Source organism: Larimichthys crocea, chromosome XIII, assembly GCF_000972845.2.
Source record: "Larimichthys crocea isolate SSNF chromosome XIII, L_crocea_2.0, whole genome shotgun sequence".
NCBI classification, from domain to species: Eukaryota; Metazoa; Chordata; class Actinopteri; family Sciaenidae; genus Larimichthys; species Larimichthys crocea.
Window position 1 is genome coordinate 47,953,193 of NC_040023.1, and position 26,926 is coordinate 47,980,118.

General features: G+C 38.4%; 1 protein-coding gene across 1 annotated transcript in view; it reads right to left on the minus strand.

The window, feature by feature from the left end:
- Window positions 1-921: 921 nt before the first annotated feature.
- vps50 (VPS50 subunit of EARP/GARPII complex) overlaps window positions 922-26,926 on the minus strand; it is a 95,539-nt gene continuing 69,534 nt past the window's right edge. Inside the window, exons 23-28 of the mRNA XM_019262658.2 lie at window positions 14,064-14,212; window positions 11,162-11,258; window positions 10,258-10,416; window positions 5,927-6,048; window positions 2,723-2,912; window positions 922-2,579 (exon numbers count right to left, since the gene is read on the minus strand). Of these exons, the coding sequence (XP_019118203.1) occupies window positions 2,460-2,579; window positions 2,723-2,912; window positions 5,927-6,048; window positions 10,258-10,416; window positions 11,162-11,258; window positions 14,064-14,212 (837 nt within the window). The 3' untranslated portion in view covers window positions 922-2,459. The remainder of the gene's footprint in view (window positions 2,580-2,722; window positions 2,913-5,926; window positions 6,049-10,257; window positions 10,417-11,161; window positions 11,259-14,063; window positions 14,213-26,926) is intronic.

Consider the following 26,926-nt stretch of genomic DNA (forward strand, 5'->3'; position numbering starts at 1 on the left):
TGCAGGTCAAACGTCACCATGCCATCAGTGATACTTGATCTGTGTTTAGTTAGAAAATATGAATTAACATTGCTGTAATTTATGTCTCTCCCCAGAGGCATCATTTAAAGCCAGCAAAATTGATACTGTATACCCCCTAAACGGTGAAACATGGGAAATAGAGCCCACAGTGGACGCTTGGAGGGACCTGCATGATGCTGATAGCGGCAAACAAAAGCAGCAGAGAATAATAACTACCCATTTGGGAATACCGATAAGCAAACTCACCTGATGCGTCATTACATTCAGGACACGGCGCCTCAGGGTGAACAAGTTTATTGGTCTCACCTAATTCACAAAACATTTCAGGGGTTTCTCTCCTTCAGCGTGGTTTGCAACATGCTTTAGCAATCAAGTAAGGACACGTCACTCAAAAGCAAAAGTTGGATATCTCAGGAATGTACAGTAAGTCAGTACTTCAGTCAATAAACAGAATTTTAATGTACTGTATGTTCATTTATTTATAAAAGAAGGCTTGGATATTAGACTAGCTCTACTCTGGAACCCAGATTCATTGTTGGTGATGTTCAGTTTTGTCCAAAAAATAAATAAAATAAAAAAAGTTTTGTGCAAAACTTTTGTTCTAGTATAAGCAGTGAGTCATCAAAGTTATAATGAGTCCTTTACAGCTCTCTCTCAGTTGAACCTGATCAGTGGGCTCCTCTTAAACAAGCTGAGGGCTCATAACCATGCAGGAAGCCACATTAATTACTCTGACAGCGTCCTGCTCCTGGCTGAGTAAAGTACCATTAGGATGGACAGCAGCGCTGCTGAAAGGAAACACTCTGATGAACGGCGACATTTTAAAAGTTGGATCATTAGAAATTACGCAGTTTACTCGTGGCAATGTAAAGATAAAGCGGGTAAGAAAAACAAAGGCAATTACTGTCTTAATTAGTGTGTTTATTATGTTAGAATCATTTGGTTCGACCTACAGTTCCAACACTGATTACTGATTTTTACTATAGTGCACATGACCCTTGACAGAATTTGACAAAGTTTAAATATTTGCATTAGCTTCAGATGATAAGTTTCAAGATACTGAGAGGTGACAAATGACAGCACACATCCTGCAATTATCATATAAAACCCCAAACAAGACTCAAAGCAAGAAATAAATACAGACATTGTTCAAAACATTCACAGTTACAGTATTCTTCTTGGAATAGTTGCACACAAAATATGAAGCAGTATCAAAAACTACATTTTTTCTTCTTCTTTTAACAGTAAATCAATCTGCTCTCTTAGGAGCTCCGGTCAGATGAAACTAATGGAGATGACTGAAGGGTTGGGGGGCTTAAAACTTTGGAGGAAAGCTCTTGTAGTTAACACAGTTCAACTACCAACGTATGAGACATCATATTATCAGTGCCTGACTGCACAAACTTACACAACAGATCAAAATAAACATTTATTTCTCTGCTCAGCAAGAGGCCTTTCACAAAGACTTTCAAAAACTCGCCCCAGGACCGTAAAATATTCTTCTCCTCAGATATGACAAATGGCAAACAAAGAAACAAACAAACAGCTGGTGTAGCTAGACTACATGTTAATGCAAACTACAGCAATTTATATTACTTTCAGAATCATCTTTATATTAGATTTATGTCATTCATGGACAAAAAACAAAACAAAAAGCAGAGCATCCAGTCAGGCACAACAAAGACCCTGAAAGGAAATAATGTACAGTGAACACATGGGCTGGAATAATTTCCATCAGGGGGCACATTCAATCATGTGAAAAGCTTTGTATGAGATAATGGAGGTTTATAATTACTACAGACTCTTCTTGGGTCTGTATTTGTGATGTATCAGTTAAAACAAAACATTACGCATCCGTCAAATTAAGCAACTCATAAATGTTCACTTATTCTTTTTTTTTATTTTTTTAAATAATTTCAAGGTAGGAATTGTTTTAGAAATTGAGCACATTTGGTGAAAACACCCACATGGTCAAGCTACACTTCACATTACACAGTTACTTTATGTTGTGTGTCTGAAGAACATAGTCAACACCTGCTCCATATGGTCACTGATTTAAATTGTTTCGGTTAAAGAAATTTGCAGAAAGCGTCATGTTTGCTCAATGAAAACGCGTTGACATGCATTACGGTACATCTACTGTATGCATAGAGTAACTGCAGCATGCTTTATGTAAGTTTTATGTTCATCAGGCTCACATGAGGTGACAGTTTGTATATGTGACCACATAAGAACCGTAAAATATGAGATAATTAGCATTTTGGCTAACAAATGAGCTTTAAATAGATGTATACAGTAGCTCTACGTCTGTTTACTGCACGGATTATTGAACACACCACAACATGAATGCCCTAAACTGAAGATGAAGACATTCAGCTCTGCTCGGAGTGTCCATCTCTGCGTGGGTGATACGTTCAGAGTCTGCTCTGCTCATCAGTCTATCTCTTGGGTCTATCAATGTCATCGATGGCCGCCAGAAGTTTCTGACGAGCCTTCTTGTTTATATGCGAGCCCAGACAAACGTTCACCAAGTTGGCTAGCTGCTTCATGGAATACTCCTGCACAAAAAAAAAAAAAAAAAAAAAAAAAAAAAAACACGACTCAGTCAGCAAAACAGACATGTAGACAGAAAACAAAGCGAGTACTTCAATCAAACTTCATGTGTAGTGGTGCATAGAGCCAGTCTGCTTCACTGCCTCACCCTGTGATTCTTGATAAACTGCTCCATGTCATTCTCCGTCAGGTAATAGGCCTTGATGTAGGTCTCCACAAACTCTTTATCAGGAATGGGTCGCAGGTCCGTCAGCTTCTCCAGCTTCATGAGGAACTGTTGAAAGTCCAGCTGCATCAAGGCCCGGCCTTCATTGCTGCATTTCTTCACATTGGCGTAGCTGCAGGAGAAGTGGGGGGGAAAAACAGCAGAAGGAGAAGGAAGTTAACATAGCATAGAACAAATGACGCAAGTTCAGGTGGAAAATGTGAAGCAAGTGAAATCTGTGTTTTTTTTTTTTGGTCTTTGTTGTTCATTTTAAGGTTAGATAACATTTATTGATTCTGCACAGGAAAAGTTGTTTCTGTAGATCTCCAGCAGCAGAGTGATCAAAAAAATGTTTGTGAATTTACCAGATGATTGGAGATACTCGGAGCGTAAAAACATTTTATTGATGGAAATGGAAAGAGAAGGGATGCGTGAATGCACTTAATATTTCAGTAAATGTAATACCTGTACGGAAAATACCTACCTAAATCTGCACGTCACACATTTGTGTCTGTGATGTAGCACAGACTGAGAGAACAATTACCTTTTTGTGTTTTTGTTGGATCTGTTTTTTTGGTTTTCTTTCGTCTTGTAAGCATTTAGACATGTTATGTGTGTGTTTATGAACAAATCCTTATGAAGAATGTACTTATGCGTGCGTGACCTAAATTAAATAATAAGTAAAGTGGGTCCACACAGCTGTCTGTGCCGTGTGTGTGGGCTAGAGTACACATGTATTTCAGTCTTTCTGTTTGTGTTTCATGTGTTAGGCAGCGGCGTCTGTTGTCCACTGGCAGGTCAGTGTGTGTGACATCTACAGAACATTAACACACCACACACACACACAGAGGTCTGTAACCTCTCTCTGTCTCGCACTTCTCTTTCCCTCTCTCTCTCTCTTTCATCACCTCTCTCTCTGTCATTCTCGCTCTTTCTTTTGCCTGTCAGGCCTGCCAGAGTTTGGTGCTGAGTGTTCGAGCCTCGGCTCAGAATGCTAACAGAGCCATTTCCACGAGTCTCTAAGGGGAGACGGAGAGAAACTGAATAACAGGCTGGGCGCGTCGGAGAACAAACAAACAAATATGACTACTTGGTCTCGGTGCGCCAGTGGGAGATCGGTGTGTGTGTGTGTAGGTGGAAACAAGAGAAGAAATTGCAATGGCAGCTTAAATTTACAGAGCTCTGCAGTCTTAATGGGCTATTTGTTAATTGGAAATGGTTCAAATGTTCTTTTACGCAATGGGAAGATTGCTCAGCAAATGTGTTGGGAGGTAAAGGTGTTCCCTTTGCTCATTGGGTGAGGGCAAGTCTCCCACCTTTACTCAATGTCCAATGTTCTTTTTAAAAGGCATTTGGCACGCACCCACTTAACACAGGTTTGTTTTTGAACTTAGCCATTTCCCTCTCTCTGTAACCTGAATTAGCAGCTTTCAACTTCAGCCAATAAAATGTGGAACTTCACGATAATTCTCAGCTGTTAGCGTCATGCTTCGTCAGCATCCCGCCACTGTGACTCAGTGTTGTTCTAGTCTTACTGATCGGACTTTTTTATTTATTTATTTCACCTTCAATCTAAAAACCTGTTTTACACATTCAGTCCACACACAGAAAAAAAAAACAAAAAAAAAACTCCCACTCTGATATTCTGTCACCTACGACAGCCCACATTTCTCACTTACAAGGCTGAAAGTGGTGAAATGCATTACAAGTTAGGTGTCAAGAGCGTTTCACCGTTTGTGTGAGTGGACTGTGTCATGCAATTCCCTGATGGGTGACTAAAGATGTGACAGTAAAGGTTTGCCAGTTTGCAGAGAGAAGGAGATGGCAGGAATGTAGAGTGGTTTTCTCCAAAGGTATTAGAATCTAAATCGAATGTATTTTTCTCTGTTCTTCATGGTGCCTGACAGCGTCCGCTGGAAAGAATTTGTTCGTTTCTGAATTTACGATCTGCAGATGTTCAAACTGTGGGATTATCACAGAGAGGAAGACCCAAAGAGGTGATTGGCATCTCCGTTAGCTTTCCTGTAAATGATGTAGTGGATAAGGCCTCAAATCACTGTGATGCAATAACTCATGAATGCTGTTTGCTATGAAGACATGACACAAGCTTAGGGACACTATTTTACAATCTGTAACCACAGAGTTAAGAGACCTTTTTCTACAGGTCTGCACTATATTTAGCTTGGTTACATTACTGTTTTGAATAATTCATGATGTTAAAATGTGGATTTATTTTCAGCTTGTCCTCCTTATAGTGCAGTATCATCCAGTATCAACATGAATAGCACTGAATTGCTTCTTTAGTAGCCATGGAGATAAATATTAAATACATAAAACCTTAGTGCTGACCGAAGCTTTTACTATTCTGACAAACTATTAATAATTTAATAATATCCAGTTTTAAAATGCTGGCTTTTTTAACACTTCTATTTATAAATAGATGCGTTTACTCAGGTGGTAACTCTCACACAATATAACAATTAAACAATGTGTGAATACCGTACATTCATAGTTAAGATGTTTACGGTCCATTTCACCTTCAGCTCAGCTTTTTTTATTTTTTTATTTGTGATAACAGTCCTACGCACTTGAATATGCACGTTTCTGTAGATATAAAGACATTGATGTTACTTGCGTGGGAAAGCCTGCCGTAACAAAATCACCCAAGGGCAAACTGCGGTCTCCGACTGCTCTTATTCTTTAAGAGCTCTCAGCCGAGATAAACAGGAATCCACAAAGTGTACAGGGAAGGTCATCATGCCGAGGTAAAGTTATAAGAATCAGACTTGTTTCACCTCGCTCTGCCTTGAAAATCCTGCTAAAATCTTTTCTCCCACCGAAAACAGGAGGAAATCAATATACTGCACAGGTACAGCACAGAACTGCCACTTCATCAAATATTGAACGGCAGATGCACTTAATTGTTCAAACAGACTTTTTTGAGTCACAGTGTGGTACAGAAGAAAAGGGGGAAACTATCATGCAGCATATGTGCTGTGCACATGTGTTTTTCTACAGAGATTTTAACAGTATCGCACAGTGGTGTAAAAAAGAAAAGAAAAAGAAGCATCAACCGCAACTTCATCAGAATGATGTTTTGGGCTTGCACGCATCTCTTTGATGCTGAAGAGGCGTTCTATGGCTCACCCTTCTACAAGAGTCCTGTTGGCCAGGCGAATGCAGTGCTCCCACAGGACGTTGGACACAGGCAGCGGGATGCGCACATGTCTGGAAACATCACCCAGCCGCTTGTTAAATTGCTCAAACTCCTGGAAAGGTGGAGGACAAAGAACAGGTGAACGCATTCAAAAGTTAACGAGGGCATAATAAAAAGTAGCAGAAATAAACGATATTCAAGAGGTGGATTTCTGTCATTGGGGAAAAAGTGAAATCTCTCTTTTCTTTCTTTTTAAATAAAAGACAGTCATAATATTAAAAGGTAATACATTTTATTAGCTATAAGGTATATTAAACAAAGTGGCAAGTAAGTCATTATAACTTTAGTTTCCCAACTGGGAGATAAACAAAATAAAAGTAGATAAAAAACAACAAATATATTTCCTCTGACTCATTCTTAGCTACTCTGTCTTCCTCGATGACACTCCCACACTCTCTCACAACATGAAGAAGCTGCACAGAGTTATAAAACGACCTCAACTTAATTATTAGAGTCTGTGATGAATAAACTGCATGAGGGGTTTGTATCTTCAGTCATTTAACATGCAGCGCATATTCTGATAGTGATATTCTAGCAGCCTACATTTATGTCTCCTTTATTGTACCACGACTCTACGTTAACTAAGCTAGTTAAATGATTCTACAGTCTGGACTGATGGATACGACATCCTGATGTGCTCAACAGATGTAGACAGGAAGAATGAATCCACAAAGCCACAAATCATGTGTTACCAGCAATCATATGTATGCTGCTGAATACTCTGTTTTGGGAACATCCCTACTAGACTCCAATCCATTGACTTTTTCAGCTCTTACAGTTGTGCCTTAGTCGGCCTTCAGGCTCCTTTTTTATTTCTATTAATGCATACTTGAGATGCCAAAACACATGTCACCAGTCACAAGGAGTGTTGTTACAACTGGAATCCATCCAGTTCCTGAAGCCAAAGAATAAAGAGAAAATATCCCAGAAGACGATGCAGGCTGCAGGACTTTAAGGACTCACAAGTGGCTGACGGCTACATGTGCCACGGTTTGATGCTACAGTACATGTTTGTAGCCATACAAACTCTGCATAGGAAAGAGTTTCAGCAAAAACAATTGCCGTGTACTCACTGCACTCTGAAATGTTCAATTATGGATGAAATTCTACATTTATGATATTATGTCGTTGTTTACAGGGAACACATTTGCAGTACACAAAAAAAGGACTGTACATACATATGATGGATGTGGATTTCTGGTGTGTGTTTGCACACGTCTGTTGGATTTAATGCAAACCGCATCTTATTAACAAATTATTTTAAGGCATACGCACACTGCTATTAATTTTGCACCCGAGGATGAAGTGTTAATCATTCACGACAGTCTAACAACAGTTTCCGATTTGGGCATTTTGTCAATGAAGTCATTCTGAGGCTGCCACGTTTTCCTTGCCACTTTATATGCAAATCAATGCCACTGTTGAAAGCCTGTGTTCAACCTGAAGTCATGAATAAAATATTGTCCTGCCTGCAGTACAAAAGAATGTACCAATCAATGTATATGACACAGTCCATGTGCACTGTGAGTGTCTGACAAGTTGGCGGTGAGGGCGATTAGTGCCTGATGAGAAAAGTACATGCTAGTTGTAACATGCATCATGTCAGTTCATCAGCTCGACCATTATGAAGTGGATCTGCATTTAAACCTGAAAGTTCCAATTAAGTTTATAAGATAAGTAGTCAATTATTTAATTATAGCGCTGCCAAAGCTTAACAAAGATCTGTGACTCATTCAGGACTTCAGAAGATGAGTTATTTTTTTCCTAAGTAGATAACTAGTTCAGGAAGTGTGACTAAATTAAAAGCTTTCTAAGACATTTAGGAGGATTTGTCTTGCTTTGGTGCTGGTCTGTTCAGGATTTCACACCACATTGAGCCCCTCTGACCGGTCTGTCTCTGAACGTCAGAGGCGAGAAAAACTGGTGCTGTGTGTCCTTCCAACCTCATGAAAGATTTAGAGCGGGATAAGTGGCCAGCATGCATAAAGACACACATTTGGTGGAAAACTTCCAATTCCAAAAATATGTCTGCGACCAGTGAGCTCGAATGTCTTTAACAAAGCTGAAACTTCTGCATCCAACTCTCAGCAGCACACATGTGTACTAAATTATTTACTCCATCCCAAATAATAAATATTGTAGATCCTCCCAATAAATCTGAACTAAAGAGTGACAACAAGGAACCTAAGAATTCTTGACTTTAACCTCTTCTACCTCACGGGGACGTTCGTATTCTTGGCATGGTGTTTCAGAAGTATCATATGAAACCAGACCTGAGGCATCCATCTGTACCAACCATGTCAAGCTTGTCGGGAAGGGAGCTAAGAATACTAAAGGCTAAATTCTGGCAAATACTGGCATGACCATTTTCAATCATTTCACCTCTCACCTCAAGATATCTAAATGAAAATGAGTTCTATTTGTACCCATGAGTCTCCCGAGGCATACCAACCTTGTGCTAACCCCATGCAACTTTTTGCATACAGTATACATTTATTTTCATCTAGTGTATTAAAATATTTATACGAGTCCCAAAACAGTATATGCCACATAAATTAGGTATAACTGGAAAGCTAAGACTCTTGTGGATTCACAGTGCCCAATTGTATTCATGTGTGACGATGTTAGTTTCCATAGTAGCCATTTCATTATGGTGAGACCATTTTTACTTGACCTCACTGTATAAAATAACCTATTGTGACCTCTGGGATAATCACAGCCTTGTGAAACTGTACAACCAAAAATCAGTGGCTGAGAGCATTCAGATGATATATGGCGTTGTAAGGTATTTTGACAATAAGTGGGTTTCTGAGCAAGTGTTCACCATTCAATCACAGAAAAAATACTTTAATTCTTACAGAAATCTCCAATAGTTCTTGACACCAAAACACACCAAGCATTTTTCCTACCGTGCTCTTCAAGGTCTGGATCTCTTAATGTGGTACTTTGGAGAGTTTTGTTCTTTAATTTATTTATTTTAAGTGGTGAGAAAATGGTTAAACTTTGAACCAAATCTGTGTAACGAATGGTATAAACTCAAAAATGGCTTATGAGACGTTAGAGAGCATGCAAATCACATAGTTCAGTCATATTGTGCTAAAGCCCTTTAAGCTCTAATCTTTTTAAATATTGTAACAAAACACAATGCTTATTGCATATTTATGACTAGAAACTTGACACAGTGCTGAGATGCAGTCTCCCAGCTTTGAGATGATGCATACTATGCTGCATATACTGTTTACCTGCTATCTCCCCCTAAGGATCCCCTTGAAAACAAACAAATGTATTTTTATCATAAGGATGGGTGGAGGGGAAGAGGTTAAGTATACTTTATGTAAATGGCACAGCTGTTAAAAGGATAACCCAGATTGTATTAGAAAGAAAACTATGTGTGGAAAATCCCTGCTAGAGGAAAGCACATCTATTACAGCTGTTTTCTGGGCTGCAGTGGACAGTTTGTTTGGGACAAAGAGTAAACATTGGGACAAGTCCAAATTTTTTCCTGCTTTTGAAATACACAAAAAAAATAAAAGGATTATAATAGAGCTACCAGAGTTGGTATCATCATTTATATTCGACTGACAATGAGGCTTACGGGCATAAATAATGAAACAATGTTAATAGCATATTAAGACATGTGAGGAAAATCTGTTCCAGTGAAGTCTTTTTGTCATTGAACAGAGTCTTAATGCAGCACTTTGAGTAATTTGCATAAAATTACTAGATCTAATGTCAAAGGGGTAGTTTTTAGTAACAAACCCAGAGATAATTATGAACCAACTCTGTTGTTTTGGCATCTTTATGGACCAATCTAGCTTTTAGCTTTAGAGTCTTTCAGCTCACCGTTTTGGTTCACTCTCACTCCTCTAATCAATCTTGTTTCCAGCAGCAGGCAGCTAACTTCAGTAAAAAAAAAAAAAAAAAAAACTAACTGCACGCTACAACAAAGTTAGCGACATAGTGGAGCATTTATCTGCTAAGAGAACAGTTGGAGTTGATAAAGACCAAAATGGAGCTAAAAGAGTAAATATCGGGCTTGCATTTTTTTTTTTTTACCTTGGCCAGAAACACAACTGGAAAATAATGCTAATGTTGCTCCAAGTGTGCCGGATGTGTTTACAGCTTGTTTTAAAGATTCAAAACAGTTCATATCCACTGCTTCTAGTGTCATAAACTCATAAAACTCATATTCACAAACCATCAAGCTACAGCACAGCACGTTACATCAACAGTCACCTACACATTCCTTATGCAACATTACCTTTAACAGCACGTCCACGTATACATTATGCTGTGACATTATCTCCCTAATGTCCCATTTGACTCCAGCCATCAGGAGCAACATTTGTTCGTAGTCGATGGCCTTGGCTGCAACAATCCAGTAGATTGGTTTCCGAAGTTCACTGGCTGTAGACACCGTCTGAGGGAAGAAAGAGAGAGTATACATGTGTGTGTTTTCTGTGCTGCTTCTTTGGCAAAAAAAAAAACACTGGCCGGATTTTTAATGATAGAAGGTTGAAGCATGGGCCAAATAAGTACGTAATTTTGGAGCAGATCTGATTTTTCACTTTAGTGAGGTCAGTTGTGATTTAGAGATATACTCCAAAGACTGGAGTATAAGCCTTGGCAAAGGTCTGTCCTTCGAGTATTCAACAGGTTTTTGAACCTGAACGTACGTTATGTAAGCAGTAAATAGCGACGAGGCGGACATGAGGTCAAGGTCTGTTCAGAAGATGAATATGTTGTGCCGGTAACAACGTCTTTGATTACACAATATTTCCAAAAGTGAAATTATAGGACATGACATTCATTGGATGTTTGGGGGAAAACAGACTGTCTGTGTACCTGAACATTTCAAAGGTCAAATAAACAAAAGAAGAAGAAGAAGAAGAAGAAGAAGACAAATTTCTTCTTTGTTGAATGAAGACTGAATTATCAGTTCCAGTTACAGTACATAGTGATTTATTTTAGGAGAAAAGGAGACTTACGTAACATACGTTAAAAGTCTGTCTTAATTACTGCACAATGAGTTGAAAGATACATATCTGTAAGTATCGTAAGATTAAGCATTATTCATGATTAAAATGAAGTGCCGCTGAAGTCTACCTGCGGCTCACTGTGACAATATAATTAAACTGTAACAGTAACACAGAGAAGATGTATACCTGGGAGTAAAACTGCTGCAGGAAAGGTTTCTTGGCTGCAGGCATCATTGTGTCCAGGTGGGACTGGAGGGATTCAAATTGTTCAGCCAGAAACACACTGAGAAAAAAACACACACACACACACACACACACACACACACACACACACAGGAGCATCCATTTAATCCAGTGCAGTGGTGGGATAATATGGCCCGGTGGAGCACATAGCAAAGTAAAACTGTGTCTTGTTTTATTGTTCAAGAGTGACAGATCCATTAACTTTTGATAGTCTTTTTTTCACAAATCGTCACCTTAAATCTTAATAACAGAGCAGCTCGAGAACACAGAACGCTTGATCCATGAAGCTATTAATATTAAAGTTCAGCCTTCCTCATCTGACATAACAGCAATAGACTTCTACACAAAAGAGAAAACACAAGGTTAAGTTTAAAGAAACATTTAGATGTGAATTGCAAAAGTACAAAAACTGCACCATTAAATGAGGTTACACAGTTCTCCCCTGTGACCACCGCAGTTTAATGAAGTAAATAATTAAGGTGAACAGACTCCAGTGTTGTCACACATAAATCATCCCTGGACTAGTACTAGAAAACTACTTCTAAATTTGAAATCCTCAAGTCTCACTTCACCAGGCAGTCAGTTTTACAATAAATGGATTTCAATTATATTTGAAAAATACTGAGGCCAAGCAAAGCGGCAGAAACATAAACACAGGACAGACAAATCAATGCAGACAGAACTAACCATTCTCTGTGAATCCAGCACACTAAATGAAGACCTTTCGACTCAGGCCGATCGATGGCTCTGAAGTGTAACCGTACAATAAATAAAAAGGGGTAGGTTTGAACGGACTGAAGTTCAGTGTTTAGGCTGGAGTTTAATGAGCACAGCCGATGCCGTACAAGTGTGACTCACATGGTGATTTCTTTACAGTTCCAAGTCAACAACAACAACACAACTGTGCAGTTTAAGAGGGAAAACAACAAGATAAAGACTTAGACTCCATGAGTGATCACAAACCCAACTGAACAACAGTAATGTCAGTGTGGTTGAAAACTACCCAGTCAGTCTGAACAATCTCAGCTTTATACTTAATACACTTGACAGGGTCTAATGGAGTCTCTAAATGACCATAAAACATGTCTTTTGCATTTCTCTACTGCAGTTACCTCATTATTGGCTGACATTTGCAATAACATAATTTTTGATCTCCCTTTTAATCGTTTAATTGAGTCCTGTCATGGTTTTATTAATACAATGAGATTTAGCTCTCTCTCTTATACCCTGTTATTATTATACACACAAAGCATTTTTGCTTTTTAGAGTAAGTATTGTTTGTTTCTTTATAACATCATACTATGAAGCAGACAATTGTGATCTGGGTTTGGGAATGTTTTAATATGTATTTTTTAAGAAAACCCCTCTATATTATTTAAAATCAGTGACTTCTTGCAGCAGAGACATTTTGGATGCATGTGTTCTTGAAAAGTTTCTCCTTTTTTTAAAAAAGAAAATTGATATTTTTCAGGTAAGAAAATCATGAACCTTAGTTAAGATGTATCCAACGTCCAAGGCTGATTTATCCAATAATTGAGATATCTGAGTGCAAGCTCCATAAACGCTGCAAGGAAGTGCAAGGAAGCTGCATGGCAGTGAATACTGCTAACCTTTAACAGCAATCTTTATATTAAGAGGCAAGAATAAATATGAATAAGTGCTGTCTGGTTAAATCTGAATGCACTACATTAAACACAGCTACCCATGAATGAGCCCAGTGGACATTTGTTTTTTTCACGGAGCAGAGGAAATCACATTAAGGTTAGCTGGAACAGCTTGTGTTTATCTCTGTAACATGGTGCCGTGTGGAGAGGAAAGATGTCCTGCGGTTCACACTTATATGATCACACTTCAGCTCAACATCAGCTACGGGTTAGGGCGAACAACAGCGCAAAGGGCACCTCTTATCTTTCTTTTTCAAGATGTTTAAAGTGGCATATGCGGTTCTCACAACACACTTGATGGTTAGACGCCTTTTCCTACACCTTTTCAGAGAGGAAAACTTTTTCATGCAGCTCTGCCCAGAAGAAGTCTATCTCTTTTCACCCCCAGGGACTCTTTTCCTTTCAAGCATTAACCAAGAAATATCTTCACCTCTGCACTTTGGTTCTTTTACTTTCATTATTCTTCTGAGCTTGTCGCCCGCCTCCGATATATGAGAAACTTTTTGAAAGAGAGTGGAAGCCTATTCAGCATTTTTGCAGGCGGTGTCATCTGGACCCTCGGTTTACAGACTTTCATTATAAAGCACTTGCACACTGCAGACTTCTTGGGGTCCAAGAGCTGTCAGCGTTGACGACAGTTTGATCTAATCATAATTATGTACGTACTTGTATGTAATAGACAAAGATAATGTAGGAGAATAGCTAATCAAGCGGAGCAAAGGGGAGGCAAGTTTAACACGAACAGAAAATTATAGGGAGAAAGATGGGGATTATATTTAGGGGTAAAATTAGACTCTCTTTTCAATTTTCTGTTTCAATAATCTTTTTTTTGGATCTGAATGCGGAAAACAACGAAGCCACACACACACACACAAGCATGCTGCAGGTAGCATAGATCTTTGATGGCCAGGCTGCACAGCATTTCCCAAATGAAATTATGAACACCTTGAGGCCAGGCACTGAGCGAGAACAAGCTCCATAACTTGATCAGAGAAAATGCTTTGATGAACATAACCGCCATGTTACATCAGGACACACGAGTGACGACATGAAACGAATCCTGCTGTCTTAAACTTCTCTTCATACCAGAGGAATAAACACCACCGCTGTGTGTTGTCTGATTGCTTTCTTTACTTATAATTACCCATATTATTATTTATTATTGAAGAGAGAGTACTTACAGAGACTCAGTGGCCACCACCCTCTGTGCAAGTCCATACAGTGTCCCACTGTTAGTGAGGACCACAAGTTGGCTGAGATGGGGACTGGGGACCTTCTCCTTCCTGTCCTCTGCTGGGCCATGCACTCCTGCGTTCTCTCCCACTGCCTCCTGAAAGACACATGGGTGAATGGACAAGTTATCGTCAAAGATGTACTTTCATCAGAGACACTTTAGAACTTGGGAATGAGGCGCAAAATGGTTCACTACCAATACAGCGTACAGCAGGGTGCTTGAATCATCTTGTTATACCTGCTTGTAAGTCTAGTTATCATTATAAATATTATTTGAAGCAGCACATAGACGTGTGCAATAAGCAGGGAACAGAGGTAGCAACTGATGAAATACTGAAATATGAAGTCATTTGTAACTGTTTGTTAATTGTAATGTTCCGTTATGGTTTCTGAAGTACTGTTTGTACATTGTCCTTAACAAATATTAGAAATATTTCATATTTCACTTGCAAACTGAAGGCAAAATGAAGATGTATTCTGGTAGGTAAGAATAATCTGAAATTCAAATCGACCTTTTGGAACTCTGTTACATCCAAAGCACACAAACACTCGAATTTCTGCTGACCACACAGTCCTCAACAGCAAGCATTTATCTTCCTTTTGATATATTCCACTACACCTCTCCATCCAACAACCCTCTTGATCCCTTCCTGTGAGAAAGCAACTGAAATAGAAAAGGAGAGATTTCAATTTAAATCCCTTCCTATCAATCACAATAATCTATATCTGCATACAAATCCAATGAGATTCCATAAATGAGGGCATTTTCTGTAAGCCGTATCTGAGACATGATGTATCACGTTGGCAAGCAGAGCATTGCAGCTTTAAAGCCCTATGAAACAGCCTCTGGCGGATCAATAGCAATCACACAGGTAATGAACGAATGGGAGCTATTAATGCTGTACCACATCATCCACTTACATAGTGCACTCCTGTACAATCCAGGTCTAATACCATGTGCGAGCGCCATTATTCCACACGACTGGTGGACTGCTTTCATTACTGAGACTGTGCCGAGTACAAACGAGCTATTTAAGTTTGAGGACGTGTAAATCAAAGCGACTGGTTACGTCACTACTAATTCGTCTAAGAAAAGGATCGGAGAAACTCGTAAAACATGAAATCTTGGGTGATAAGAGGCCTTCATGGCAGTAGTTTATCATCACTGAAAGCTAGAGGAAAAGCAGAAAGCAGGAAAATGATGAGTACACTTGTTCGATGATGTCTTGTTTTCAATCTATTCACTGAAAAAGAGATACATAAACAGCACATAGAACAAAAATGCACAGTATGCAGCTTTCCTGCCTCCTCCTTTGTGAACACTGCAACCTTTCCAGAGCCTCCAAGTTATCTCTCTGCATTCAATCAAACCTTCAGCATCGCAGAAACCTTTATCAGTTTGAAATATAATTTTATTACACTCAGAAGATTAACGCTTGAATTATATCACTTTTACTGTACAGTGGAGGGAATCTAATGGCCTCTCTATGCAGGGTGCAATATATCTCCCCCAAGAGCAACTCTCTGCAGCTCTAAAAACGGACTATTTAAAAGTCTGAAACATGAATAATAAGACTGAAACCCTCCTCAGCACAGATGGTAAAATCAAATATGGTAGGTCTCAAAGGTCCAGTGTGTAAGATTAACTGGGCTCTATTTACAGAAAAAGGCAGAAATGGAATGTAATATACATAACTGTGTTTTCAGTTCGCCTGAAAATACAAATCATTATGTTTTTAATAAACTTAGAACGAACCTTTTACATTTACAGACACTGCAGATCCTCTTTCACAGAGTCCACCAAGGTGAACCAACACAGACCACCACCACTACTGGCTCTAGATAGACCTTTTATTTTTAAACCAGAATTCATATCTGATTGCAAAAAACACCAATTTCTGCAAACCTCTGATGTAATCAGAGCTGAAGGGACAGGACAAAAAGTACATGGACTCCACTGCAGATTTTCTCTCCTTTTGGCAAGAGGCTGCAGAGCATTTATAGCAGACTCACAGCAACCTCTCAAAGCATCCACTCCTTGGCCTTTATACAGATGAACTTGCTGAAAGTGCACATATTCAAAACTCAGGACGAACAAGTGACAACAAAAAAGCACTTTGTTGTTGTTGTTTTAAATTATTTACTTAATCACTGAAGTGTACTGATGTTAAATTTAGTGTGTTTGAGCGTGTCTGTCTCACTGATAATTGTAACCATATTCTGAGGCCTGACACACTAAATCAAGATTATTATCATGAACAAACCAATAAAAAAAACGACCACTTTTATTCATGGCAAATTTACTACTTCCCGCATTCCACATTAACATCACGACTTAATAATCCTATTACTGAATACAAAAAGGACTGTATGATTAAGCACATCTGAAGCTAAAACAATCACTAAAAGGGTTAAAGCCACTAAAAGATCAACAGTCTCCCATAATTCAAACCCTTCACACAAATATGACAAACATGAGGAGTTATTTCAGAAAGGCCATTAGGTACCCACATTCATCATTCATTAGTGACAAATGGTTAAAGATGTGGAACATGATAAAAACTGTTGCGCAGCAGCTGGTGGCCATTTATATGGTTGGCCTGCCAGGCCAACAGACACACAAACATGTAAATCCACAAAATACTGCGTGCAAACTACAGATGAGCCATTAGATCTTAATTAGACATGAGCGCCCATGAAAACATGATTTGTGAAATTCTCAGTGGCTCTATTGACAATATGCTACTTGTGCAATATGTTTCTACTTGTTTGAACCTTCATCATCATGGATCGTGCTTAGGACGAGGCTATTAGGCTGTATTCTCGCCACCTTTGAAGTGTGACAGTGCAATATCATATACTCACTTTAACTCAAAGGGTTATGGAGGTTAGATTTGATATGTTACACGCACATTCAGTGTCTCAGCTGTACCAAGAAATTATTGTTGTCATCGTATGTGTCTGCTTTAGTTGGCCATATTGTATCATACCATGATGGATGATGGATTTGATACCTGCATGGAGGTTTGATGCGATCATTAACTGATTATTTATCTGAAGTTTAATATAATAGACATGTTTGCTACCAAATGAAGAACAACAGTTTTAATTTGTTCACGTCTTGTAACACAACATTCATCTTAACAGAAAATCGGTGCTACACTGTGATAAAAACATACACCTGTGTGGTTCTTTTTCTCATTCTGGTGGCGGACAACATTTTGAATTCAAAAGTGACTTTTCCTGATGTCTTCTTTAAGAAGCTCCTACTGCTGGGGGACAGATGAAGTCACTGAGGATTTTCAGTGAGAGAAATGTCTCTTTATTTGTAAGGACGGCTCCAAATGCACCCCAGGGAAGAATACATGATTTCAATGTATGTGATTGTTTCTAGTGTTTTGTATTGGAACACAGATTTGATGTTCAGTAAAATCCATTATTAGGTTTAAGAAATAGTTGTTATGAAATGCCATAATGTCAGTCTCTTCTCTTTCTAACTAATCTGGTGGCTGTATATTCTCCTTTGAATTAATAAAATCAATTCAGCTTTGGTTGTATTAGTCTGACATTACAGTGGATTGGGTCTATTTTTAATCACTTCACATGGGGCTTGACCTTTTATTGACTGCAGCATAAGCATTTTATGTGAGAAAAAGAAAAAGAAGGCTCCTAAAAGTCTGTCGGAGAAAAAGGTTGTGGTTCTTTTCCAACTGCACATAATCCTGCAGGAATTCTTCAGGTCAAGATTAAAAATAAACGGTGTAAAAAAAAAAAAAAAAAACAGAACATCCATGAGATTTAGGATTCCATGTATCTACTTTTTTTTAAAGTGAGAAAGCCAGTACAGAAACAATTTGCTCCAACATTTGGCAGCTTGTGGCAACCTTGACAGGGCTGTAACTCTTGTTTGGGGTGAATGTGGTTCAGCATCAGCCCTGAGTGCCTTACTTCATGTTATGAGATGCTTGATCTACTATCATTATATGCTCAAAATGGTAAACATGATTTGATGGAATAGTATTAACATAATTTTCCACTGTTGTCACCCTTCAGTGCCCCTGAATATTTAAATGATTTTTGGGGATAAACATGCAAATCATGTCTGACACTTGGGGAGACATCTAGTATGGTAATATAATGGATATAAATACTTGCATACAAAACTGAATGTTTCTGCCTGTTTTAATCTGCAAATAAATGGAAAAGAGGCTGAGATGAGAAAGACCAAGATAAGAGAGAATTTGTTTCTTGGTGGTTTTCGTAATCCTGTGACAATTAATTATTTGTGATGAATCAAACACAGTAATCTTTGTTGGCACACATTCACCAAAATACCGCTGCTGGAATCCCCTTAACAGAAAACAGGTTAAAAAAAATGTCAAGACTTCATGACTCTAATGTTTAACTTCACCTACAAAGCCATAAACTCTGCTGTACTCAATTATAGCGTAACCTGTTGGTTATTTGACATCCTCAAAGATACGACTGCACAAACAATTATGATTTCACTTTTATGATGAGTCTCAATCAAAATGACAAATGACTCGAGCAGGATGAAAGCAAATTAACTCCATGCGTCTGCTGCCTTGCCAAGTACGCGCAAAAGAATGCCATATTGGACAAATTATGCATCAGTGATGGATATCTCAAAGTCATACAAGGACTTGGAAAAACTTTCCATATAGCATGACTTATAGTGAAGAGGTCATACATCATTTGATTTACACCCTGCAGCTGCTGAAGATATTTAGGAGTTTAAACTTCAACAGCAGTTTCTCTGCTGTCTCACTGAGATAAATAGTGAAATGGCTTTTCCATAGTGGAGTGTAGTATATTTGTTGATATATAGACTGATCTCTGGTGGTTCTTAATAGTTGCTACAAGATAACAGCTATATAATCAATAACTACTGAACAATTTAAAATGCCTATATATGTATGTACAGTGTCTGTCTGTGGTTGTGGTGTGTACTGTACGCAGAAATGATTGGAGCTAAAAGTATTAGCTGATGAATCGAGTAGTTGATGGACGGAAATCATTTTTCAGGCAAAAACAGTGGGGGAAATAAAAATCACAAACATTCCCTGGTTTCTTGCTGCAATTCTCTGCTTGTAAACTTTATATTGTTTGATATTTTCCAAATGACTAATCACAAAAGAAAAGGCAGATTAATTCATAACAAAAGTAATTGTAAAATGCAGCCTTAAAGGCACTTGTTATCTTTAATACACTACCCACAATCCATACAGTTAATACTAATTAGTTTCAGATTGACAAGTTGACATTAACATGTGACGTTAATTCCCTTTACGGAGTCCATTCGTTGTTAACAGTTTCCTGTTCGCAACAGGTAAAAGAAAAGAGAGGAAAATACATTTTTGACAAACAAAATGAATACGAATCTGAAAACATGAAGCCATTGCGAGAAGCTGAATCGAATTTATTATTACAGCCATATCAATGATTTCCTCTATGAAAGAATATGTCATGTGCATCCAAGCATGGTAGAGCAGTTCTACAAGGAAATGTTCTCAAATTACATTTGTTGCTTATCCCAGAGCAGGGGACAAAACTTAGAGCCAAAGACTGAGCACACACACACACACTTAACTCAGCAGATATTCACTAATCCCCCCAAAATTGTTCTATTATTATTTATTTATTTTTACAAATGGTGAGAGACAGCTTCTTTTCTGTAGAAGTGACATCAGTTTGGAAAGTTATGGGATGGATTTTTTTTTATTTTTTTTCATATGTCACTGTGAAGACATTCACCTCAGTGTACTTGTACATTATGTAAATGATCGTGGAATCGATGAACTTCTGAACTCAGACTGGGAACCTGAGTGACCTCTGCAAAAACACAAATTAAGATCATGTGTCATCATCATGTGTATGCAGCGGAGCAAGCCAGGGCAACAATAAGAGAGTGATTATTGAACGGTAAATGGTGAAATGAGCTCTGCCATTTTGTCTCTTTGTGTAAAGAAAGAATTAAATTAGACTTATTATTATCATCAGTCAGTGAGTCATGTCTCATAAACACTGATTTTGACTTGTATCTCTGCTGAAAATGTAAATAAGCAATTATTCTAGTAATATGTGTAACACCACAAACCATCTATCTGCTATGCACGTGAAATTTTATTTTGAAATTATTAGTGAAATAATTACACAGCCACAGCTGAAGGCTTTCATTTATTCTTTGGTATTAGTAGGATATTTTCAGTCTAGTTACCAATAGAGCCACGCCACGTTCTGTTATGAAAAGATGACTAAAAATAGCTGATTTGATGTACTTACAGTCTCGTTGTATTCAATTCCATTTCATGAAAAACATGTTTTGGTTTGGGACATTTACTCTGAAGACCAAGAGTTAGATTAGCAACAGGGGCCAAAAGTAAATTTCCAGCACTGCAGGTAATAAACAAGGTTGGCATGCTCCAAAGAGGATTAAACCGCAGGGTACAACTTGTTCAACACTGGCACAGAGGAACAGAAAGCAGTCCACTGATAAAAGATCCTGAATCAGGTTATTGACTCAAAACAAGCTACAAGGCCCACTGCTACCTGCAACATGTAAGTGGTGCTTGAAAAATGTCCATTGGTGACATCTCTCAAAACAGTAACATAATAATAAAATAATATAATAGCACTATATCCCCACACCCAAGATATATCATACATAATTATTCAATCTTTAAACAAGCTCCATTAAATTAATCTACTGTAAAGGAGTAAATTGTATATTAAGTATTCACAGCTAACAGTAATCTGTGCAGTGACGTGAGTTATTTAATCAGAAAGGATGTAGGAGGTCTTCACTGATAACACGGTAATTAAGCTTTCCCTTGCACCCACACCTAAAGTATGCCCTTATTGTAATTGTTTGAGCCAAAAGTAATATTCATGTATCACGTATATTGATATAATATACAATTCAATCATTCCTTCTTCATTTTGAAATGAATATGATATATAGCTTATGATATATTAAATCTATTTTAAGATGAAAAGTAGCTACCCAGACTGGCTTCAATCATAAATAGCAACAATGTGTGCTCACGTCTGTTACATTACGAATATCAGTTGCAACTTCTCTTTGCGGTACGCTAGTCAAACTGCACCATTTCATGTAATAAGTATAATGTTTTTTGCATGGCTATAATATTTTCTGTCACCTTTACTTTGTAATATGCTTTCTAAGATATTGGTGTAATTTATGAATATATCGATATAGGCAAGAATTCTAGAACATGGGTAAGGTGACTTTGAAAATGTGCAGGCCCAGTCGCCTTAAAGATTCACTTTGAGTAGTGTCTTTTTAGAGAAATATTAATTTTTTAACCAATGAAGTGCATCACAACAGATATGAATACAACATTTTAGCCTGTCTGAAACTATCCATATCAACCACCGACTGATTCATTCAAGTTCACTGATGAGCTTTAAACATCAACAAAAAAGGAAGATCTACTTTACCCTTTGAATAAGAGAAAAGGAAATATCTCCGTGGGTGTCTGAATGCTCAGTTTAATCTGAGTTTAAGTAACAAAACGGGGGCCAAGAAGCAGGACAGGGGGGAGAGAACAATTCTTCTCTTTTCTTCCTCACCACATTTTAATTATCTGTCTGGCTCAGATAGAAGACGCTCTTGAGTTAATGAACCATTTTAAGACCTTTTTACAAAACAAGTAAAATCGTGACTAAAACTTTCTGTGACAGACAGATAGTTCAATCTTTTGTTAGTTTTTAAATATATATATATATATATATAAATAAATAAAATATAGACCCCTGTGCCCCCTGATAACACTTAAAGCAATGCCCTGGGAATACTTAAGTAATTCAAATGTTTGACTCAGAAGATGTTAATATATATCCATCACAGATATAATTAAAGGAAATTTAATGACTTAAGTTCCTCTTCAGAGTACCAAGCTGAAAAATAAGACTCAGAGCATCATCTTTTTCTATACTGACATATGAACACTAACAATCATAGAGTGAATCTTTATCGCTGACCGTAAGATTTTAGCACTTATTAAAACACAATGAGTTCTACTCTGAGAGTTTTTAATGATCTCTGTCTCTCTCTCTGTGTAAAATGACAGGAGAGGTTAAACCATCAAGAAAGAAATGCTACAATTCACACTCTAAGCCAAGTTTATATATGAATCACTTCTACAATAATTTCTCTCTTAATGGGAAGGTTAGCCATTCAAGAGACGTTTCACTGCCACTACATTTATTTAACAGCCAACCATAATTTGATTAGGAATTCTGGAGAACAGCATCACCCCCAAAGCCTTGAATAAGGGTTTCTTTACATGATTCTGGCAGCTTTATAAAAATCCAGTAAGTGAGAGAAGAACATCTTTCTTAACAGTGTAAACAACCCCAATATCCTTGAGGACATTTGTATCATGTGGACAGGTGAAACGTAAAGCGGGGCTTTGTTGATGTCTGCAGGGTATTAAAGCCAAAAAGGCAGCAGCATCAAGAAGTATGAAGACGTCAAAACATCAAAGCCAGGGAGCTTATCTACCTTTGCGCAGTGATTAGAAATGAAGGCCTGGATTTCCCAATGAGAAGCAAATGTATAAAATTGAACATCCAGGGAGGGATTTGAAAACAGTTAAGAGCAAAGCTTTGAATTAGGCTGAAAAACAGCAGCAGCTTGATGACTATCAACCCCCCTGCTGTTTTTTCCTCAGATCAAAGACAAGACACTGTGATATTTAACAGCTGAAAAATTATTCTTAAAGAGGATCAACGCATGTATGCTGTATGTGTGTACAATAATTGTGTCTGTCTAGAATGAGACTGTGCTGTACTTTATGGTATTCATATGGGACTTCTTTGCATTTTTCCCATAATCATCTCCTTAGGGTGACACTAAAGTTCTGTATTAATCAGAATGGAGAGTGCAGGTCCACAGGGAAAGCTTTCAAGTCTCATCTCTCTGTAGCATATTTTAGATTTTGATCAGGAAATACTTGCATTTGAAACTTAACATAACTTCTTTGCTATTTTCTCTGATCCAATTCAATTCAATTTTATTTTATAAATCAACAAATCATCACAGAAGTCATAGCCACAGTAGGTCTAGACTGTATTCTGTATACACCTATCTACAGAGACCCAACAATTCAACAGTTTTTGTTGAACTCAAAACCACTCAAAAGCTTAATTCCAGCATTTCCCACACAGGGGAAGCATACTATAGCTCTTGGCTCATTAGTTACCATAGTCTGCAATGCGGGCTGGCCATCAGTTTCACTGGCTCGGACAAATTCTCTGTTTTTTCCATAGTGCTGAGTCAGGACCGCCTCTGCTGGAGAATCTATTCTATCATTGGGTTTTCCCCACACGTCCACTGTGCGATTTGTTGTTTGCAGCTCAATTTTGAACAAACAGCCCGAGGTAGTTTTGAGGTGGGTATGGAAGGTCCTATCTGTCAGCAGCAGCAAACACCTGAGGAGAGACAGGACTGTCTTTTTGCAGTATCAAATTGGCTGGATCAATAATTTGAACTGTGTGAGGTAAAATTATATACAGTACAGCTGAGGGATGGGCAGGGAATAGCTGTCACTGTAAGAGGCTGGTATGAGGAAAGATATGCAAATACAATTAAATAATTACAAGGTCTAGTGTGTATGATTTAGGGAGCTTTATATACAGAATATGGCAAAAAATTGAACATAATATGCAGCATTATGATTAAGGTTATTATACAATGCTGTTAGACGTCAATTGATTTGTTGGCCTTCATTAATGGTAAATTGAGGGCTTTTGCATTTTGTAACCAAAAAACAGGGCCATGGTAAAAAGGTGCCAAGGCACCAATTCAGTTCCTTCGCCTTTAAAATACCTTTTCAAATTTGGGGCTTTCAAACGCCATAATTTGGAGGCAACAACGTAAAAAAAAAAATTTCTGGGCTGATGATGAAAAATGGAGATCCTTAATTTGAAAGGTTTAGTAAAACTCCATGATTAATCCAAACCATATAATCACCCTTGTCATGAAGGAAGCTTTCAGCTCAGGGAGTTGAAAAGTGATCTCTGAATTGAAGTGTCTCAATCTGTCATGATTGACTGCTAACTCCTCTCCAATCCATTCCATAGAGATTTACGGCCAAGTCGAGTGGACTGGCTGGAAGGCAATTACTGTCAAGTGGATCCTATTGCACCTCTTTGTCACTCTAATACTCGAAATTTTGTTCTCATTAGATGAATGTCAAATGGAATTAGGGCCTTCATTTATTTTGTGAAATATGGCCCGGCACCTCTAAGCCTATCTTTGGCAACTTCTATTCCCATAGCTGCAGGTCCACTTACCTGCTTTGGCAACAAGACAGTAGAAGAAAAGAACTTAAAATACTTGAGTTAAGAAAGCTGAACGTGAATAAACTGAAGTGTAGGTAGGAGAAAGAGGAATACAAATGAAAGGATTTTAATTAAAAGTGCATAATTTCTGCTCATCAGCATGTTTGTCACGCTGGGAGATGTGATGAGTCATCTGCAGAAGTTGACAAGAAGTTGCAGGCAGGAAGCGAGAGTTATGGTATCCACGGGGATCAACCGTCTCCTCATCAGAGCTGAGGGCCACGACCTGCAGTTTGGTTTATCAATGGAAAATGTGCCCGTGTGTTCGGACACCCCGACGAAATGTCAATACTTGTGATATCCTGACAACTACAGTATAAACAGTGACACCATGAAACCGTAATCAAGATCCATAATCCCTGTCAAATGGTTGTCCCCTCTGGGTCATTGCACCATTCACAGAGAGAGACGGCAGAGACACCAGTCTCGAGAGTGATGTGCCGTCGTGACAGACACGGACTTAATGACTGCGTTTAGTGTGCAGCGTGAAAGAAAGTACATTTTGTGTGTGTTTGTGTGTGTGACATTAGCCGGTGAGTGTCACAAGAGGCAGTGTGCCAGTGACAGCTCGGCCAATCAATGTAGCGAACCATAACCACAAACACATGCTTGGGGATTATCACTGTGCTACTGGGAGACAGAGGAAGAGGGCATCAAAAGTGTGGAGCGCTAAATGTGGTAGTGACAGTAAGACTGCAAGTGTGTTAATCTGACGGTTAAAATTTGCATTCTCTTGGTATGTATGTACCCTGGCAGTGTATGTATTTGTGTGAGTCCCTGCAAGCAACGTTCACTGCCAAAAAACTGGTGCCAGCACAGAAATTACCAGGCTTCCCGCTCCCTTCGGTGCCAAGCCTGAAAAAGCCCACTCTATACTAAAGCTGAGCACCCAGTAGTGGACCAATGCACACATAACAACACACATCTAACCAACTCATCACACAATTGTGGGTTGACTGAAAAAAAAAAAGAAAAAAGTATTTGAACAGAATGTCCAGCCATATGATTATATCTGTGATGAAACATACCATTGTATATTCAGTCAGAGGCATGATACAAGCAGTTGTTCATGCTTAGGGTGATCGACACACAGATAAAGAAAAGAAGATGATGGGAAAAGCAGATAAAACAAAAGGAGGGAAAGAAATTAGAAAAACAAGAGAGAAAAATGGACTTGTTGAAAGAGTAAACACTGTTAGTTTGACTATTTAGAGAAGGATGGAGAACCAGAGTTGAACTTGCAATTGCTTGCCTGATGCAGCTTTTTTCACAAAGTTGCCCACAGCGATGGCTCTCAACAGCTGACACAGTTGAACTTTGTGGCAGTGACAATGTGGCTACAGATGAAGTTCATTGCATTACTTACCATCATCTAACGTGCCTCGAGCAATACCAACAGAGGGATAAAGGATTTTTTTTCAGAGCGAGGATTGCAGTTATTTTACGTGACAGCTGATTTGAGTAAAACAGTTCAGTTCAGAGCTTCACATTCAGGTAAAGATGACACTTTTGAATTTAAAACTGGTGTTGATGTCAGTGCATGTGATTAAACATCATGTTACAAGTGTTTTGTGGAAAGTGTTGAAGGCAATTACGTCTCTGCTTCTGTCAGAAGTTTCTCCCTAACCTCAAAATGTTCCGAAAACTCTCATTGATATAGTCAAAGTTGAAAGTGAGTGAACTTTAAATTAAAACTGTCAAACCCAGACGAGCGACATGGTTTCAGTGAGGTAATCAAGAATAACGGAGGCGGAGAAACAGAACATAAATGAGGGGAAGATCTTTTACTTTTTTCCCCCCTGTGGAGCTCCCAATTTAAGGCGAGGCCACTCCATACCTGAGACGAGATGTGATGGAAAATCTCGCCATTCATATGGGACTTGGAGTCATTACCAGCACATTGGTTTTGGAATCAAACAGTTGTGACAGCAAATCAGGGGAACAAAACCGCAAGGATTCGCCGGCTCAATTGAAATGCAGTGTGCAATTAACTTTATAATCTGTTTACAAATGAGGTCTACCCTGCAGGAATCTCTGGAGTGTGCGGGTTTGCAAATTTATATGCAGGTGGAGGGAAGTGCGTTCTTGTTCTCAACATGAATGCATTCACAGTTTGGCGTAAAGTCACATATATTTTTTTTTTTTAAGAAAAAAAAGGGATTTACTGTATAATCCATTGGATGCAACACCTTATAAAACCATGAAAACTGCATATAAATTGTTATACAATGCTGTACGAATGACAACCACTTTTTCAAACTGCATATGTTCAATATGTATTCATATTTTTAATGGAAGTGTCCGTGAGATTTATGTGTGAGAATCATGATGTGAAACACAGGAGAGCAAAAGAAGAGCAGGACGGAGAGGAATAATGTAGGGAGTGCTCTGTTAGTTTGGAAAATAGGGCATTTTTCCCACA